Below are 19,266 nucleotides of genomic sequence, written 5' to 3'. Positions count from 1 at the left end.
AGAAAATTAAATCAAGCTGCTTCTCATCATTACTGTCATTGTTGATTCATCTTCAATCATCAAATGTCCATCACAATTTCCCAAAGCCCAAGTTGACATTATTCAAATTAGGGCTAGGCAATATGAAGTTTTTATTTTCACATCACTGTAAAAACCTTATTACGGTCTGGATCAGAAAAAAGGTGAGCACACATTAGCAGGTGCTCGTCACAGAGAGGCCAAACAGCTTCAGAGAAACACTGATTTGTAACATGAAACTGCTTTATTCAGTGTTTTTACTGGTTTTAATCACCTGGTCTGTTTGTTTTGGAGAGGAAGAGATCTCTGTGGATAAATCAGCTCCCGGTTAAAACCTCCTAAACAAAGAACCCTGAAGTAATTATAACCAGGAGAAGTTTCAGCTGGTTAGGTTTGCAATCCTCACCACTAGATGTCACTAAATCGCCCTTAATATTACACACTGTTCCTTTAAAACCAGGAAAAGACAACACTTTAGATGTTACTGTGGCATGTGGCAGGGACAAAAAAAAGGAGATACACCAGGTAGTAACACCTGTAATACAGGAAGGATATGGAACGAAGGCTATGACGTTGTTTCAGGCTGGTGGAATGAGACAGGTGCACAACTCATCCCATGATGGCGTCTTAGGAAGGCTGGGGCAGTGAAATGCAGAAAAACTGGTAGGCCTACAGCTCTTACCGGTGTGTAATGTTTTATGCTGCTGAGTTTGAATGTTTTTCACATTTATTGTTTATTATTATTTATTGTTATTGTGCATTTCAGACCTGCTTCCCTGCTGGGTTGAAGGTGGCTGGTAGTCAGTAGGAAAGTAGATTGACATGCCAGGTATTTTGAATTTTAGCCATGTAGTTTTTTTAACATTTAATTGGTATGCATTTTAATATTCTGTATTAAGGTGTTTTTAAGATTATGCAGCTGCTCTTGCTGTGGGACTGTTTACGTTGTTTGGTTTTGTTTGGTTGCTGGCAATGGGCAAAAAGATATGGGTGTGGCCCTTGAGGCGGACTAGTTTTCTTTCTTTCATTTTTGTTTGTGTTTTTCTCTGCCTGCTTCCCCATCTAATTACGACTCACTCAGGTTAAACCCAGTTAGACAGACAGGGCAGGTGCAGTGGTTGCCTGTTTGCAGTGAAGGTAAGACACTGGCACTTAAACCCTGCCTTGTAAGTGATAGCTGGGGGGGCAATCCTAAAGAGGGGGAGGTGGGAGAATACAGACTGTATGTCAAACTTCTGCAATATCAAGACTGTTTCTCCCTTACCTCATTTCCTGCTATGTCTTATTGTAGAGATATGTGGTGGGTGTGACATTACCATAAGCAGAATCTAACATGATATGGAGTCTCATGTCACAGCATTGATATAATATTGATATGTTGCCCAGCCCTGATTAAAATTGCAAGTCTCAGAAAGCTGATATTTCTTCTCTTCAGCTTTAAAATGAACATTTGAGGGTTTGATTAAACTTATGTCATGTGTTTACACCTGAAAAAAGTATTATGAACGCTTCCAACTTACCGCTAATGTCATAAAGAAAGGATGCCAGGAAAACCAGCCTAAAATAAAACACATACAATCAAATTAGTAACTGGTTTATGCAAACAAAGACAGAGACATGAATGTGTTTGAATATTAGGAGCACTCACTTGTACCCGGTCGAGACAGGACTGTGATGAACACAGTGAAGACGATACAGATACAGTGGGTCAGCACTGCGGAGCCTGTCCTGGTGTAACCGTAGACCCGAGGCTCAGGTTCTGTCTCTTTGTTGTAAACCATGTTAAAGACAGTTTATGTGGACTTTGGTTGCTCACCTGCGACCGTCCCGCACCACTGTGTTGCCACTGTGTCACCTAAAGTGAACTCTCAAACAAGTCTCAAACAGAAGCGGAAGTGATGGTGGGTGTAAAGTAACCGTTAGCTGCTCCTGCTAAAGTCCTGTTGATTCAAAGCTAGCAGACGGGACTTAAATAACGTTAGCCTGACTTACCGGTAACTTACGAAATCAAGAGTATAACTACTCTCTACTCAAAGTCCAACATGCGATACAGTGCTGTGTAGCTACGGCGGCCGAGAGAAAATAGCACTTCCGGTTAGGTTTTTCAGAATAAAGTGTTGTCTTGCCCCTCCACCATCACTCAATAGATACAAATGTCTGCAAACTACCATCAGGGGCCCTATTGTGTTAGTTCATTTGTCTCAATTTGATAACATTAATGGCCAATTTGTTTGGGAATACCCCCAATTTAAAAGTCCAGTGTATAGGATTTAGGGGCTTCTACTGGCAGAAATGATATCTAATATCGGCGGCACGGTGGTACAGTGGTTAGCACAGGTTCATGGGTTCCTGGTTCAAACCCGGGGTGGGGGAGCCCTTCTGTGTGGATTTTGCATGTTCTCCCCGTGTCAGCGTGAGTTTTCTCCGGGTTCCGGCTTCCTCCCACAGTCCAAAGACATGCAGGTTAATTGGTGACTCTAAATTGTCCGTAGGTGTGAATGTGAGTGTGAATGGTTGTCTGTCTCTGTGTGTCAGCCCTGTGATAGTCTGGCGACCTGTCCAGGGTGTACCCTACCTCTCGCCCAGTGTCAGCTGGGATAGGCTCCAGCCCCCTGCGACCCTCAAGAGGATAAGTGGTTACGAAAATGGATGGATGGTATGTAATACCTTCCTGAGACCCGAACTTTTGTCTTGTTTGCATTTTAATTTCTCCTAACAGGACCTGATAAGTATAAAAAAAACTAAAAAGTGTCAATGATAATTAAGTCCTAATGTCCTCAAACAAGACGATGATAAACGGTGTCTTAGCTTGTTACTGTTGCTAACATTGGTCAAATTTGTTGTCCGGTGTCTTAGCTTGTTACTGTTGCTAACATTGGTCAAATTTGTTGTCATATCAAACTACAAACATTATTATTAAATAAATTACCAAGTTTCAGCCATTACATGTGATCACCTTTTGGACCTTGTCTTCTTTTGTGTCGGGATCGGCTGCAGATTGACTTGGTAGAAATGGCTGCCATCTTGTTTTTACATGGATTAGTGTATTGTGCTCTTACTACCACTAGATGGCACCAAAAAGTGTCCACGAACGAGGACAACAGGTCTAAGTTAAGTAGAATGAAGTACAAGGTCAAGTAAACCCACAATGTGATGTACTCATATGGGGACACAGGGCCTTAGGAGGATTATAACTGTTTTCTTTAGTTTATAAATACCTTAAACTGAGAATTGTTGTGTTTCCATTACCTTAGAGAAAGCTAGGGACTGGGTATCATTTAAATAATTATGATACCAGTACCAGTACCAGTATCCTTAAAGTGATACCACTACCAATCAAACAACAAGCATTGATGCTGGGTTCACACTGCACATTGAAGTGTTGCAAAGCCTTTAAAGGCCCCACACGCAGGGTCTACCCACATAGGGATTTTTATATATTTCGTGCGATAAGACCTCATGTGAGGAGTGTGAGTGGTGTTCTCCAACTGCGCTTGATTGACATCGGCCTGACCCCAATATTATTTAGTTGCCCTATTGAGGTCTAGAAGAGAAGAGTCAAAACAGTGAGTTCATATCTCCTTGAACACAAGCTGTCAGCGCTTTCCTAAGTTTTTACGCTTTTATTCTGAAATGTGAGTGCCCGGAAATCCCTGTTTATTCTGATGAACTTAACGCACCTGCTCCTGGCTGACGTGGATGCTTCCTAGAAAGAGTCCCCCCATGCATTTAGGGAAAACACTTTTCTCTCTGGTTGAGTCAAAACCGGAACTGCAGGCACAAAGTTGTATTTAAAGCTGTACACTTTAGTTGGACTGTAACTCACATGGTTATAATCACAAATCTAAACCATGACCCTGTGAAGTCAAACTAACACTGTAAAAGTTGTAGCAAGTACATCATCAGACATCAGTGTGGGTGCAGGCTGCTGTCTGGGAACTGGCTGGTTCAGGATGTGATGTCTCGGACTACTACCACCCATTCCACATCCGACAGTTGAGTGGACACACTGGTCAGCTGTTCAGGTTATTGTGCTCCAATTACTCTCTCATAAGCTTGTGACTCTGCAGGGCCTCCACACACTGGGCACATACAGCAAGAAAACAACAACATGCTCATTCAGGACATCCCCCCTCTCTGTCTGTTGTACACACACATTATAATAAAGACACATTATGCCCACCACACACAGTGCCATATGGTCTCTTCATGCTAAGCTTATAAAAATGAAGTCTAATTATAGATTGACGACACTGCAGCTGTGCTTAGTAACACTTAATGTATGTTGTGTGTTTCTTTGTTGGTTTCATTGTTTGTGTTTTCCAGAGGAGCCAGACTGTCCATGTGGGTTTCTGCTATGACCCCCACTCATAACTCAGGATCGTGTGTTGTCCAGATGGTGGCACTAAAATATAACATCAAAAAAGTAACTCCCATATTACTGTTCCAGTTTACACCATACTCAGGATAATAAAATATCCAAGTTTTACTTTATCATTTTATTGGCTAAGGAGGCATTTAAATCATTAACTTAGATCAAAGTGACAATATCAAAGTACAAAAATACCCCATTACATGTAAAAGTCTTGCATTCACAATTTCAGTTAAGTAAAAGTAAAGTGCATATAGGCAGGTAGGAGCAATAATAATATATACACATACATACAGTCATTGTGTGTTCATTGCCTGTATGGCATAGGGAATAAAATAGTAATAGCAGTAGAGAAAGAGAACTATCCAGATTTACTCACTCTCTGTACAGTTCCTTATATTCCTTCCTGTCACAGTGGGATCCCTCTTTCCTTTCTCCACACAGACTGAATGAACTCAGTGAGTAAAATAAGAGCGTGGCACTGTAAACCTCACTGTTTTCCAACATGCTTGTTTGGCCTGGGAGAGATAAGAAGAGCCTTTCTTCATCTGCCCCTCATATTTAAGCCTGGAGGCTTTTTCCCCCATTGAGTGATTTCCAAATGGCCCCTTATCAAAGATTAAAGAGTCTATTCATTCCAAACTGAAACATCCATCATTTGAAAAAAGTGACTTCCTCTGCTTCAGATTGATCAAAAGTATCATTCATTAGGGAATTAAAGCACATTATACTGACTAATTTAAATCCCCCTTTGACTAAAATCATTTTTGATTATTAATGGACAGCCTATCCCATAAAGGTTTGAAGCAAGATTTGATATATGACTAAGCTTTAATGTTATTGTCCCCAAGAGAAGTTTGTCTGACAGCCAGTTTTGTAGCACAAACACAGACCTTAACATAGAGCACATACAACATACTAAAACACATTTCAAAAACACTCACCAGCCACTTCACTAGGTGCACCTTGCTAGTACCATGTTGGACTCCCTTTTGCCTTCAGACATGCCTTCATTTTTGGTGGCATAGATTCAACAAGATGTCGGACATATTTCTCAGAGATTTTGATCCATATTGACATGATGGCATCACACAGTTGCTGCAGATTTGTCGGCTGGACATCCATGATGCGCATCTCCTCTTCCACCACATCCCAAAGGTGCTCTATAGGATTGAGATCTGGTGACTGTGGAGGCCATTGGAGTACAGTGAACTCATTGTGATGTTCAAGAAACCAGTTTGAGATGATTTGAGCTTTGTGACATGGTGCGTTATCCTGCTGGAAGTAGCCATCAGAGGATGGGTGCACTGTGGTCATAAAGGGATGGACACGGTCAGCAACAATACTCAGGTAGGCTGTGGTGTTTAAACCATGCTCAGTTGGTACTAAGGGGCCCAAAGTGTGCCAAGAAAATATCCCCCACACCATTACACCACCACCACCAGCCTGAACCGTTGATACAAGGCAGGATGGATCCATGCTTTCATGTTGTTTACACCAAATTCTGACCCTACCATCTGAATGTGGCAGCAGAAATCCAGACTCATCAGACCAGGCAACGTTTTTCCAATCTTCTATTGTCCAGTTTTGGTGAGCCTGTGTGAACTGTAGCCTCAGTTTCCTGTTGTTAGCTGACAGGAGTGGCACCTGGTGTGGTCTTCTGCTGCTGTAGCCCATCTGCTTCAAGGTTGGACGTGTTGTTGGTTCAGAGATGGTCTTCTGCAGACCTTGGTTGTAACAAGTGGTTATTTGAGTTACTGTTGCCTTTCTGTCATCTTGAACCAGTCTGGCCATTCTCCTCTGACCTATGGCATCAACAAGACATTTTCACCCAAAGAACTACCGCTTACTACCCTGGAAATCCAGAGTTCTCACGAGAGCACAATTTGAATTTGCTCAGCGAGTCAATCTTTCTAGATTTGGGTCTGGATTTCCAGGCTAACCGCTCACTGGATATTTTTTCTTTTTCGGACCATCCTCTGTAAACCCTAGAGATGGCTCTGTGTGAAAACCCCACTAGATCAGCAGTTTCTGAAATACCAGCCCATTTGGCACCAACAACCATGCCACGTACAAAGTCACTTTAATCATCATTCTTCTCCATTCTGGAGAACTTCAGCAGGTCGTCTTGACCATGTCTACAGGCCTAAATGCATTGAGTTGCTGCCACATGATTGGCTGATTAGCTAATTGCATTAAGAACAGTTGAACAGGTGTACCTAATAAAGTGGCTGGTGATGTTTAAACCTATCACGTCATTTTCTGCTGTCCATAAGACATGGCAAAAGTGGCTACCACTTTCTAGTAAGGCATCTTTTATAAAGGACTTGTAATTGTAACTAAGGGCTTTATCAATGGTTAATAAATAATTCAATAATACTGCATAAACTAGTCATAAGAGCAACGGTTGCCAGGTTGGCAAAAATTCCCAGTCATGGTGTTTATCCTGGTGATCATAATGTATATGTTCTAAAGAAAAAAAACTAGTACTAATAAATAATTATTAAAGACAGTGATTTATAAATGTTTTAAAAGCATCAGAACATTATTTATCAAACATTTATAAAGCTGTAGTCACATTTTATAAATACTTTATAAGGGGTGCCTTAGGATTTGTTACCATAAAAGTAAAATTAATGGACTGCATGTTTACTATTGTTGAACCCCCATCCCTGCAGGACACACAGTAGTATATGTGTGTCCTGTGTGTGTGGACAGAGGGTCCTTCCTGTGGAGGATGTTTAATACTCATACGGGATTAGACGGTAATCCCTCACTCACAATGTGCATGCGCAAACACCAGTGCGTGCGCCGGGACGGGGGGACGGCTCGGTGTTAACACAAACCACAAACTGCGTTCACTCTCCAAATCTCCTCTGCGATAAGTGGCGCTGATGAATTAAAGGAGGTAAGGTCATTTTTTAAAGGTTTATCCGTCATTTGTTCCGGTGTCACTGTCAGCTGAGTTTGTCGTCCCGCCTCAGACATGGTTAAACCAGGCTGTCCCGTTACAGACCGAGCTGCGTTTTGTAAGGAGTTACAAATTAAAGCGTGATTTAAACGTAAAGCCATGTCTGCTCGGTTTCCCAGGGAAGTAGTTTATGAGAGAAACAGCAGAAAATGATCACGGATGATGATGATGATGATGATGATGATGATGGCCGGTACAATGTGCTCTTGTTGCCCTGTGTGGATAATTGCGCCGTGTGGTGACCCACTTGGCACATAGAGCCCCGGGTTGTTCATATTCAAGTCACAATGCAGCTCCGCAGGGAAACTACTGAAAGTTTCTCATGCACCTGTGAACATTTTGCACTTTTTCTCCTCAGAGGAAAGTATTCAGCTCTACAGTTCAGAAGAGATGTGTTTGCATATCAGCCCCTGCCTGCAGGCTGCTATCTGAAGTAGTGAAAGAAGTATCCAGATTATTTAGCCTTCTTAACTGCAAGTAGCAAAACCACAATGTAAAATACTCTATTATGAGAGAAAACCTAGATAAAAGTACATCAACCAGCAAAATAAACTTAAAATCTTGAAACTATAGGCCCTCACTCACAATGGCTCCTGCCACTGTTACACAGTGTTGGGAAGATTACTTTTGACATGTAACAGGTTATAGATCACTAGTTACCCTGTGAAACATGTTTCAAATCAAATCAGGCTTTAACTGTCATCTCACCACACATACAACAGTAAATGCTTAACTGCAATTTGAGTTTGGAAATAAATCTTTGAGTGCAAAAAAAGAGTTTAATGGCTGATGCATTCTGACCGATGCCCATAATAGTGGACCTCTCCTTCTGAGCCTCCTCCTCCTCCTTAACACCGACACAACACCACTTTATCCTGTTAAAACAATACTCACATCTTGGGTTCATTTTTATGAAAAACCCATTTGATTCTCTTGATCTGATGACGCTTACTGACTAAAGGAATATGAATAATTTACAGGGTGATAGAGGAATGGAAACATAATTTGAGGTAGCCAACAACCCGGGTTTATACAGCCAAAGAACTTCTATTAAAAAAGATGAACTGCTTGGCAACCAGACCAGGCGTCTAATTGAGACAGGCGATAATTTGTCAAAATGTTTAGCTATACCGTGCTAGTAAGGGACTGGGTGTTACAGTGGGACCAGGCATTTAGTTGAAGTTCTACAGTAAATATAAAACATAGTGCCTAAACTCATCACACAATTTTCTGTTGTTCATGGTGAAACAAAAAAGTAGCTAACACTCTCTATAAAGCATCATTTATAATCACAATCTGTCCACTTGACTACCGTGGGTTCCAGAGTCCAGTTTAACTGTTTAGCATCCTCACAGCCTGTGGGAGGAAGCTGTTAAGCATTCTACTGGTGCTAGATTTGACAGTGAGGTAGCGTTTGCCTGATGGCAGCGGTTCAAAGTGCCTGTGGAGAGGGTGTGAAGGATCTCTGATGATGCTCAGAGCCCTCCTGGACAGAGGGTAGTGGCACCCCAATGATCCTCTCCGCTGTCCTCACTATGCTCTACAGGGCCTTTTTATCTGACACATTGCAGCTGGCATACCAGGTGGAAATGCAATATGTCACGACACTCTCAACCACACTTCTGTAATAAGTAATGTAGCTGTTTTAATTACTTCATTAAGGTGAGTCAGGTATGGTAAAACTTTAATGTCCCCGAGGGGCAATTTGGGACATGGACAGTCCTCATTAGTGCAACAAAACACACAGTACAATACTGACAACACACAGAATCCAGAATCACACACTGTCAGGGGTAAGTCATGGACAAATAGTGGTCACTGCTGGTTAAGATAAGCGCCAGCAGACGGGACAAAAGACGATCTGTAACGCTAAGTGCTACATTTAAACCTCCGCCCTGATAGAAGTATCTGTGAAACTCAACATGGAGGGGATGTTGAGAGTCTGAGACAACAGGCCGAGCTTTAGAGGTGACCTTTGTAACCACGAACATTTTGAGTAGTAACTGTAATTTTATTCCATATTTACCTGTAATGGATTACAGTTACCTTTATTTTGTAATTTAATCACATAACTCTATTACATGTAAGTAATCTCTCTCCAACAGTGATGTTATATTATTAGACTCAGACTCTATTGTCCCTGAGGGGAGATTGTTTTTCCCAGCACCGTACATTATCAGATAACAGGAAATACACAGCACACAGTAAGAATAGGGAAGACATGTAAACTGTAGAGCAGCACACAGTAACAACATGGACAACATCACAGTAACAACACAGACAGTAGAGCACACTCAGGCCTGTTCAACGAGGCCTGTTATTTAAGTGAGCTATGGCTGCGGGGATCAGGCTCTTCCCAAAGCAAGCCCTCTTGCTCCTCAGTGCTCTGTACTTGTGCCCAGAGGGCAGCGGGGTGAGGTGGTGATTGAGTGGATGTGTGATGTCCTGTTCTTTTGAAGTAGCAATGTGTGCAATGGCTCTGATGTTTAACCCTGTTAAGTTTGGCTCTGTTAGTAACCAATAACAGGTTAAAATTTCAGTTTTTCCTTAAATGCCTCTGTTTTTTATTTGCTACTTTGAGTTTGGGACATTTTATGTTTTATCAATTGATTAATATCACTAATAACAATAAGTCAATATCAACATATACTGTAAGCGGGGGCAACACAGTGGGGGGAAAAGTGTGACTGATATCCAGGGCCTTAGTTGAAGGGGAGTCCTCAAAAAGTCTGGAATGAGAAATGTGTTTTTATTTATTATTTCTGAATAATTGGTGCCATAATTAAATTAAAATTGGTCGAATACATCTGTTGAAAGACTGAACTTTGTTAAAAAAAATAGAGGACGCTCTCTGAGGCCCCCTCTCACCCCTTTAGGGCACAAAATGGTTTAGTCCATCCCTGCACAAGAATTTGTCTCTTAACTCAGCCAGAGCTGAGTGAGTGACTGCTTATGCTGCTCATATCTTTCCCCAAAAACAGACATCAGGGTTCCAAAAAAAGAAAGATAGTAAGGAAAGGGAAAGAATGCAAACTGACTTTATACAAAAAAAAAAAAAAAAAAAAATTAAAAGGTGCGTGACAGGGATATGGATCCAGAGAGGAAGGGTGGGGGTTTGCATAGGGGCCCAGAATTTGGTACCACACCTCTGACTGTAAGCAGCATTTTAATGGTGTAGTGTGTAATCGTGCCACTTGCTTTACCTTTGTTTCACACTGGAGCATAGTTTAATCTACAACAATGCCTCCTCATTCTATAAAATGATTTTATGTTTTATATGTAGGCTATAATCATAATCTGCAAAATCACTGTAGCTATACAATAAACAGTGAAGGGACTGCAGAATATTTATCCTTAAACACAGTTGAGAAGAGGTATACATTTAAAATGGAAATACTAAAATCCAAGTACCTTTAACCTGTTCAGTACATTCCACCACTGTGTGTCAGACACTCAGCACTGTAAGTAGCTGTAAAATATGCATACATGACAAATACGTCTAAAAACTTTATACTTTTTACTTCCAGTGTGTTGCCAGTTATCACTGAATTGATGGATTTAAATCAGTTCTCCACCTTCTGAATATAAAGAATTAAATGTTAGAGCTAATGGCCCACGTCTATGCAGTTTTGTTTCAGTGTCACACAGAGAAAAACAGTCTGAGTTGTCCCTGGATTTCACAGGATTATACCAGTTAGCTTGTCCCACATTTTATCATAATCATATGAATCCTGGCATCAGATGACAAAGGTTAATCTCTTGTTTTTCTGTTTGTGAAGCCCAAACTGTTATACAGCATAGACACTGATTATATGAATGCTATTTTCTGAATCTAAACAGACTTAAATATGTCAGTTATGTTAAAGGGACAGTTCACACACACATATCAAAAATACATATTTTTCCTCTTGTTTTGTGTGAGTTACCCGGTTTTTCGAATATATCTTTTTTGGCACTTACAGCACCACAAGATGAGTGTCATCTAGTTCCATTATATTGGAGAGAAGGCAGACACCATATTTTTGATTTTGGGGTGAACCGTCCCTTTAAGCTGACTGTGACCCATACATGTAGTTAATGTATCGTACATAAACTTGTGTATCCTTTGTGACTATCTTGCAGGATTCAGCTGCCACCAGTTCCTCTGCACATCCTCAAAGAACTTACCTAGTCCTTCTTTTTGCCCAAATACTGACCATATCATCAGAGCCCAGGGTTCACAACATCCTCACTCAGAATGCGAAGGAGCACATACTAATGCAGTCTCCTGTCAGGGTTGGATGTACACCCATACTAGCTCATGGACAGCAACTGCTCACTTGACATGTCAGAGTCTGAATCAGGGACAGGATGTCTAAATGTGAGCTGATCGAGCTGAAGGACCTCAGTGTCAATGACTCCATTGAGCTGGCTGCTCCCGCTGCCCGTACAGCACCCCCACCTGTAAACCCGGGTCAGCCAAGCCACTTCCATGTCGTCCGTCTGGTCGGAGACAGCGTCAGCATCGAGCCACCTGGGTGTCAGATAGGAGAGGCCGCAGTGGGTCATGACTTCCAGCCCTACAGTCACGCCCAGCTCACCTGGTGTGACCTGTGTGGAGAATTCATCTGGGGGCTTTATAAGCCAAGTTTACGCTGCACCAGTGAGTACACTCTGCATGTGAAATTATTTTGATGATATATTTCTTACTGTCAATGATTCCCATTTGAAGACCAAAAACCAAGGGTTAAATGAGAAGAATTGCAGGTGTAGCCAAAGCCTTATTTCTCTGTGCCAGACACCATAGACGGTGTAAAATAATGGACGTAGCCATTTGTTTGTGGACTCATGTTTTGGGTGTTGCCATCTTGGAAATTTGGAGCCAGAATTGACCAAATTTGGACATGAGGGCAGGGCTGATCATAATGCTAGCTGCTTGGTTAGCATGGTGTATTTACAACTATGATGAACTGTGATAATGCTAATGCTAATTTTCAGAATTGAAAACAGGCTTAAAATCATTAAAACAAGATGTTACTTACCGTAAAAACTGAATATCTGACTCATTAGAGGGTCTTTTAGTACAACCAAATGCTGAGCAAGACTTTTTTAGGGTTACCAAAATACTACAATTATGTTTCATTAACCTAAAACAGGTATGGCTACACAGCTAAGGCCACGCATATACTGTGAATCTACTAATCTAATCTTACTGCATGGTTACGTCATCAAACCAATGTTGTCGCTGTGGGAGCGACTCGTTAACAGATGGCACCTACGTCTTACTTAAAGTGGCCATGCCCTTAATTATGTGTAACTTTAAACCTTAATAAAAATTTAAATGGGTGATTTATATAAATATATAATAATAATAGTATATATTCTCCCCCTGCACAGTTGTCATGAACAGGGATATTAGCTTAAGAGACCCAAAACTGTTTGTTGTTCCAGGCTGTAGACATTTTTATTTCCGCTGTAAAGTTGGCCATTAAATTGACTTGCTGTTAGAGCCAGCCCCAATTGGCCATTAGAGGAACTGCAGTTTTTGGCACTTCCACACTGGCATCATTTTTCAACCCCAGAGGTTGCTGCTTAGTATTAATCCACAACTGAAAATAGTCCCCAGCAAACTCACTATTTACTCCTGTTTGTAACATGTCCTGAAAAAACAACAGTGCCCAGCTGATCAGTATTCAGCCATATGTAAATATGAGTGCCTAAAAAACACAAATATAGTGAGGCAAATTGCCAAATGATAGTGAATCTGGTGTTTGCTTTTACTTTGAATTTAGCTAGTGAGCATTTTTTTTAAAACCCTTGTTCTTAAAACAGACTTGTTGATTATGGCATTAAGAAAAATATACAAAAACACCTGATTGTCCTTTATGTTTGGTGTGTACATGATGAGCATGCTTTTCTTCAACCACTTAACCATGAAGCAAAGACATGCAACCAGCCACCAAATCTTTACTGCATGAGACACAGTGATGTTAAGTGTATTAGGCTGTCTTGAGTCATTGTTTTCCTTCATATGTGCTTAATAATAGATGTTGTGAACCATCGTGGTTGCTTACTCAAGGTTTGGAGTAAAGTAAGGAGAAATAAAAACCTTTAGCCTTATTAGAAATGGCTTAAAATGCCCTCAAACTAAAGCCCAAATCAGCTCTGTGCTCCTTAACAACTACGTCATGCCCATCCAAAGCTCACAGGGCTGTGCCACACTTTCTTGTATCACTAGAACGCAGGATGCTCGTGTTGTTTTTCCATTCATGAGAAACTTTATCACAGTGTGTCTTAATCTGTAGGAAGCTCTGGCAAGCTTCACGTTGGCACAGATAGTTCCTAGGAATATATTTGTCTTAAGACTTGAGGCATGTCTGCCCCAGTTCAGCAAGGAAATGAACTGCTTCAGCACCTATAATAACATCCTATAATATAAAAACCAAGCATTCTTTGTTTTATACATACAAACATTTTGAGTTGTTGCTTCCATAATGCATCTAGGTTAGTGTGTTTTGGGTGATGTGTTTTCAGCACAGGGACAGATTACTGAACAAAATCCACACCAGAGGGCTGACCATGAGCCAAAGTATCGCTGAGAATTCCAAATCTGCTCTCTCTTTCTTCTCAGACTGCAATTACACTTGTCACCACCGCTGCCGACCATTCATCCAGCTGGATTGCTGCACAGATGGAAGTTTGTTAGCAGACCAGGAAGATTTCTCTGTCGACTCCCTCGAGACAGACACAAACGTGGTGAGGGAACAATCTTGTATCAACAGTACATTTGTACAGACAGCAGTCCTCATGGAATTGTTGTAGGTGTGCAGGTCAAAGCAGATGGAGGCTACCAGATTGTCCACTGCTGTCCGTATGTGCCATATGTCCTCAGAGATGGTGGTTTTATTGCCTCCTCATTGTCAACGCGTCTATACAGAAAGTAATTTAAAAGAGGCAGAGGGGGAGGGGATGGCTTAACAACTCTGAAATGAAACAGCTGCCTTTGTTTCAGAACAATAAAAACAAATACAACTTATCAGATAATTAAGGGATTGCTTAATTAAATGGATGGTAAATGGACTTGCATGTATAAAGCACCTTTCTAGTGTTCTGACCTCTCAAAGCACTTTAACATGACATTCACCCATTCACATTCATACACTGATGGCCGAGGCTACCATACAAGGTGCCACCTGCTCATCTGTTTAACATTCACATGCATTCACACACAGCAATATGGGGTTCAGTGTCAGATAGTTTGACATGTGGACTGGAGGAACTGGGGGATGAATCCACCAATTTTCCAATTACTGGAAGACCTGCTCTACCACAGCCACACCACTGCTCAGACTAAAGCTGCGTTCTGAATCGCAATTTTTTTCTTTTTACTGTCAATACGTACTGCAGCCGCCCTTACAAAGTACGTACTGCTGCATGGACTACGCATACAATTGAGGCATATGACTTTGCGCCTTGAACTTTGACCTTCACGCTTATGTATCCGTCGCAGTCTGTGTTGCGAAATGAACATACTGTATATTAATGTTTTAATTATACACACGAGTCACACAAAATATTGAATGCACTGTAATCTCAGCTCAGTTAATGTGACGTATCCTCTGCTGCACAGAGAATCGTAGGGTACATTAGCCAGAAAAGCATCCTGGCTTACATACAGCATGTCATAACCCGGCTCCTAGGCCATGACAAATATGGGAAGGGACAAAGGTGGATGGTGTTAAATCAAAAGATATTTTCTGTAACAAAATTAACGACTTAAGAAAGAACTACATATGGAATGTGGCTAATAAGTAAATCAGTAATGCAGATGTGAGTGAGTGAAAACAGTGTCATGTAAGGTAAGCATAACGAAAGAAAAACCAAACAAAGGCAAAACGTGCAGTGTCAGAGGAGATGAGTCCAAGTGGAGAGAGAGGACAAACAACACTGAAGCTGGGCTTTCACTCTCCAGAAGCATTCAGTTCAGCCCAGGTGCTCAGACTCAGCCGCTGCACTCCTGTGACACCTTCAAGAACAGAGGGAAAAACGTCTCTGTTAAATTACAACCAACTTAGCACCTCAGGGGCCGTCACACTGCACAATGCAACCAGTTGCAGGAGAAAATACTTTTATTTCTGGCAATGTGACATTCTTTTAGGCCTGCAAAAAACAGGATAAATGTCCCTATAGACAGAGAATGCAGTGTGATATATCATTTCTGAATGTCCGTATCACAACTTCACCAATGGCCTTATTTTTGAGAAACTCACTATTTTGCTGAACCTCGTTTATAATTTATACAGTGGCAGGACAGATTCAGGTATTTCTTCCACAAAACAAAAGGTCACAAAGCTTTTAATCTGATTTTATTGACTTTATTTTGCAAAGATTCCTGTTTCCAGAACTTATACTGACTCTGACTGACCTTCCTGCTCCTGAAAAAGTATATTGTAACATGATTTCTGAGGCCCTACATTAGAGATACTTAACTGGCTTTGCCCGGGGGCCACTTCTGCAGGAAGACAGGGGGCCAGTTAATAACTAACATCAATCATTAATATAAAAAAATAATAGCCCAGACCTCTGTTCTAGCTCTATTTGGATGCTTGTTTATGCACCATATTAACTATAAAAGTAAAAAAGGAAATCCCAGTGTGAATCAGCTTGTCATTCTGATGTGCTGAGTATCACTACCCTAAATAATTGTCCTGGTAGACTGTGTTTAAACAGTGTGAGGGTATAGTGAATTTCCGAAAAATGAAGCTATTGGTGAAGTTGTGATATAGTCGGTTATTTATATGGAAATTACATTTTAATGTTATGTACACACAACAACAATAACACTGAGTGAAGGTTATGCTATTAGGATAATATGAGCAGATCTCCTCTGGGAGTGGGGCCGGCCCTTTAGACATCTTTGTGAGGTTTTATTGTCGGGGAGGAGCAAATGGAAATGCTGAGGTCAAAGGAGCTGTTTGCAAAATCAGATCTCACCACACAGATGAGAGAGACAGAAGGAAACTCTGGAAAATTCTGACCCACAACAAATTAGAGATTAGATTTAGATTCTGTTGATGACAAAAATCTAAAAAACTCCCGCTGAACTGAAGCTCGGAGATGACCTGGGGAAGCACAGCGACTGACACATTATGCAGTCAGGAGGACTCAGAGCTGGAACTGTATTTTACTGCAGGCACATCTTTCTTTCACAAGGTCAGACGATCAGCGGTGAGGCGATGGCATAGTTAATCATTTGTTTTCACTTTCTGTTTGGTTAATTATCCCAAATTGTCTTTATTTCCTTATCACAGCTAAAAAGATTGAACTGATTTTACTTTTATTTCTATGTATGTGTCACTCTCTCTTCAACACTCACTTGTTTGGACAAGATTTCTGCTGGCATTACTGTACGTGGCTCACTTCCTGTTTGGTACCTTTTCTTTTTAGGACGAACAAATCGACTGGAGGAAACAGGAGTTGACTGTTAGTGAGATTCATCAGAAGGTGAAGGAATACAATGCACAGATCAACAGCAACCTCTACATGGTGATTGTGAGTGATGGATAAACCTCTTTTCTCCAAACATTCATTTACGAAAAAAAAAGTGTCTTGAACTGTATTTTAATTGTTTTAGTATCTTTCTCTCACATTCTTGCAACATATATCTGTCTCCCTTGCAGAATAAAGACGGGTCCTACACTGGTTTCATCAAGGTCCACTTCCAGTTAGTCCGCCCCATCTCCCTCCCTCCCCCTCAGAGCCCGTGCTCGTCACCGGAGGAAGATCATCAGGACAGACGGATGAAGCGGCGGACATCTTTCTACCTCCCCAAAGACGCTGCCAAGCACCTGCATATAAGCTCCCAAACACGTGTGCGAGAAGTCATCGAGGCACTGCTCAACAAGTTCACAGTGGTGGACAACCCGGCAAAGTTTGCCCTGTTTGAACGCACTGAGAGACAAAGTCAAGGTAGAGTCTTCAACAATGTGTTCTTACTGTAAAACAATACAGAACTAAGTATTATAGGTCCAGTTTGTAAGGTTTAGGGGGATTTAGTGACATCTAGTGGTGAAGATTGCAGATAGCAACCAGCTGAAACTTCTCCTGGTTAGGATTCCTTCAGTGTTCTTTGTTCAGGAGGTTATTACCAGGAGCTGAATTATCTGGAGAGGTCTCTTCCTCTCCAAAACAAACAGACCTGGTAAGTTAAACCGATAGACACACTGAATAAAGCCGTTTCACATTTAAAATCAGTGATTCTCCTACGCTGCTCAGCATGTTGCAGACGGCCCACTTGTCCAGCACATGCAAGTGTCCTCACCTTTTTTTTCTCTGATATCTTAATTTGTGCTCACCTTATTTTTGATTCGGACGTTCAGGAGGTTTTTACTGGGAGCCAAATTATCTGCAGAGGTCTTTTCCTCTCCAAAACAAATAGACCCGGTGATTTAAACTGGTAAAAAAAAACTGAATAAAGCAGTTTCATGTCACAAATCAGTGTTTCTTTGACACAGTGTGGCATGTCGGAGATGTCCTGCTAGCCCAGCACCTGCTAATGTGTGCTCACCTTATTCCTGATCCAGACGTTCAGGAGGTTTTTACTGGGAGCCGAATTATCCACAGAAGTCTCTTACTCTCCAAAACGGACAGACCCAGTGGTTTAAACTTATAAAACACTGAATAAAGCAGTTTCACATTAAAAAACTTGGTGTCTTGCTTGACGTTCTCGTCCAAGGGGGGCTGCTAACTACAGTTACCAATGCATAAACGCAAATGGCCCTATCTAGAGCCGGTGTTTGGTTTGTCTTTTCTGGACTACTGTACAAACATGGCGATGCAACATAGCAATCTCTGTAGACAAGGAACCGCTCCCTATGTAGATACACACAGATGATTCTGAGGTGACAAAACACGATTCTTAGTTTCAGGTGATTAAACGCTAAAGAAAACATACTTATTGTATTATATTTGATTTCTTCCAGTGTATCTCCCTAAATCCTCCACACTGGACCTTTAAGTTCTAACATGCTGTGTTTTCTCTCCTTTAGTGTTCATGCGTAAACTGTCTGATGATGAGTGTCCCCTCTCCCTGCGCCTGTGTGCTGGACCCAGTGAAAAAGTCATGAGTCTGGTTTTGAAAGAAAACGAGACAGGGGAAGTCAATGTAAGTTTCTATTTGTCTCTGAGAATTAATTCATATAATAAACATACCAATGTATGCTGAAAACCACCCAATATATGATCTGTATATACAACAGATTGTGATGTGCTCTCCTCCACAGTGGGATGCATTTAGTTTTCCTGAGCTATGCAACTTTCTGCGCATCCTGAAGCGTGAGGAAGAAGAGCACGTGCGGCAGATTGTGAGGCGCTACGCTCTTGCTAGAGACACGATGAAGCAGGCCATGGCAAGGATTAGTACTCCTGGTTGACTCTGAGTGATTCAACTGATCTTCATATCAACTTGAAGAAGAACGTTCCGCCTCTTTGAATAGTATCATTGATAAGCAGTGTAAAAGGGAAGGAAAGAGCTCAGACAATGACATTTTTTTTAATAAATATTGTTTATGAAGCAGGGATACTGGTGTTACAGTTAAAGTGAACTACCTAAAGGCTGCGGCCCCGCTAATTTTATGGAAGCAGAGCCACTGTACCTAATGAAGGAAAAAATAGTTTATCTTGGACTAAATTGGATGCAGTTCCTGTTTTCAAGTCCATGCTGCTTGACTGGATTATTTATAGTGGTATTAAAAACACAATTTTAGTCTTTCTTGCCATTTATAATGTGACATATTTAGTTTCATTTATATTCTGTGAGGCTGTTTTTAAATTTTTGGCACTTTAATGAACCTGTGAAATGGATTTGGGCAAGTTGAAATGTGAAACAATGTGTTTATATTCTAACTATCTAATAAACGGACATAAT

At 41.1% G+C, this 19,266-nt stretch overlaps 2 protein-coding genes across 6 annotated transcripts in view; one reads left to right on the top strand and one right to left on the bottom strand.

Annotated features, from left to right (window-relative positions):
* Nucleotides 1-2,086, bottom strand: part of LOC126385567 (transmembrane reductase CYB561D2) — a 7,990-nt gene extending 5,904 nt beyond the window's left edge. Inside the window, exons 1-2 of the mRNA XM_050037346.1 lie at nucleotides 1,667-2,086; nucleotides 1,539-1,576 (exon numbers count right to left, since the gene is read on the bottom strand). Coding sequence (XP_049893303.1) covers nucleotides 1,539-1,576; nucleotides 1,667-1,799 — 171 coding nt within the window. The 5' untranslated portion in view covers nucleotides 1,800-2,086. The remainder of the gene's footprint in view (nucleotides 1-1,538; nucleotides 1,577-1,666) is intronic.
* Nucleotides 533-19,266, top strand: rassf1 (Ras association domain family member 1). Of its 5 annotated transcripts, none has more exons than XM_050037341.1 (7): nucleotides 533-681; nucleotides 11,484-12,003; nucleotides 13,972-14,096; nucleotides 16,788-16,892; nucleotides 17,021-17,309; nucleotides 18,389-18,504; nucleotides 18,623-19,266. In XM_050037341.1, exons 2-7 carry the CDS (start codon nucleotides 11,712-11,714, stop codon nucleotides 18,770-18,772), a joined length of 1,077 nt encoding a protein of 358 aa, XP_049893298.1. In that variant the 5' UTR covers nucleotides 533-681; nucleotides 11,484-11,711; the 3' UTR covers nucleotides 18,773-19,266. The 5 variants fall into 5 exon arrangements, with proteins under 5 accessions (XP_049893298.1, XP_049893300.1, XP_049893299.1 ...); XM_050037343.1 differs by having other exon boundaries at nucleotides 619-702; XM_050037342.1 differs by lacking the exon at nucleotides 533-681 and adding an exon at nucleotides 7,168-7,298.

Source organism: Epinephelus moara, chromosome 24 (assembly GCF_006386435.1).
Source record: "Epinephelus moara isolate mb chromosome 24, YSFRI_EMoa_1.0, whole genome shotgun sequence".
Taxonomy (NCBI): Eukaryota; Metazoa; Chordata; class Actinopteri; order Perciformes; family Serranidae; genus Epinephelus; species Epinephelus moara.
Note: the sequence above shows the minus strand (reverse complement) of the source record. Positions and strands in the feature narration are given on the sequence as shown.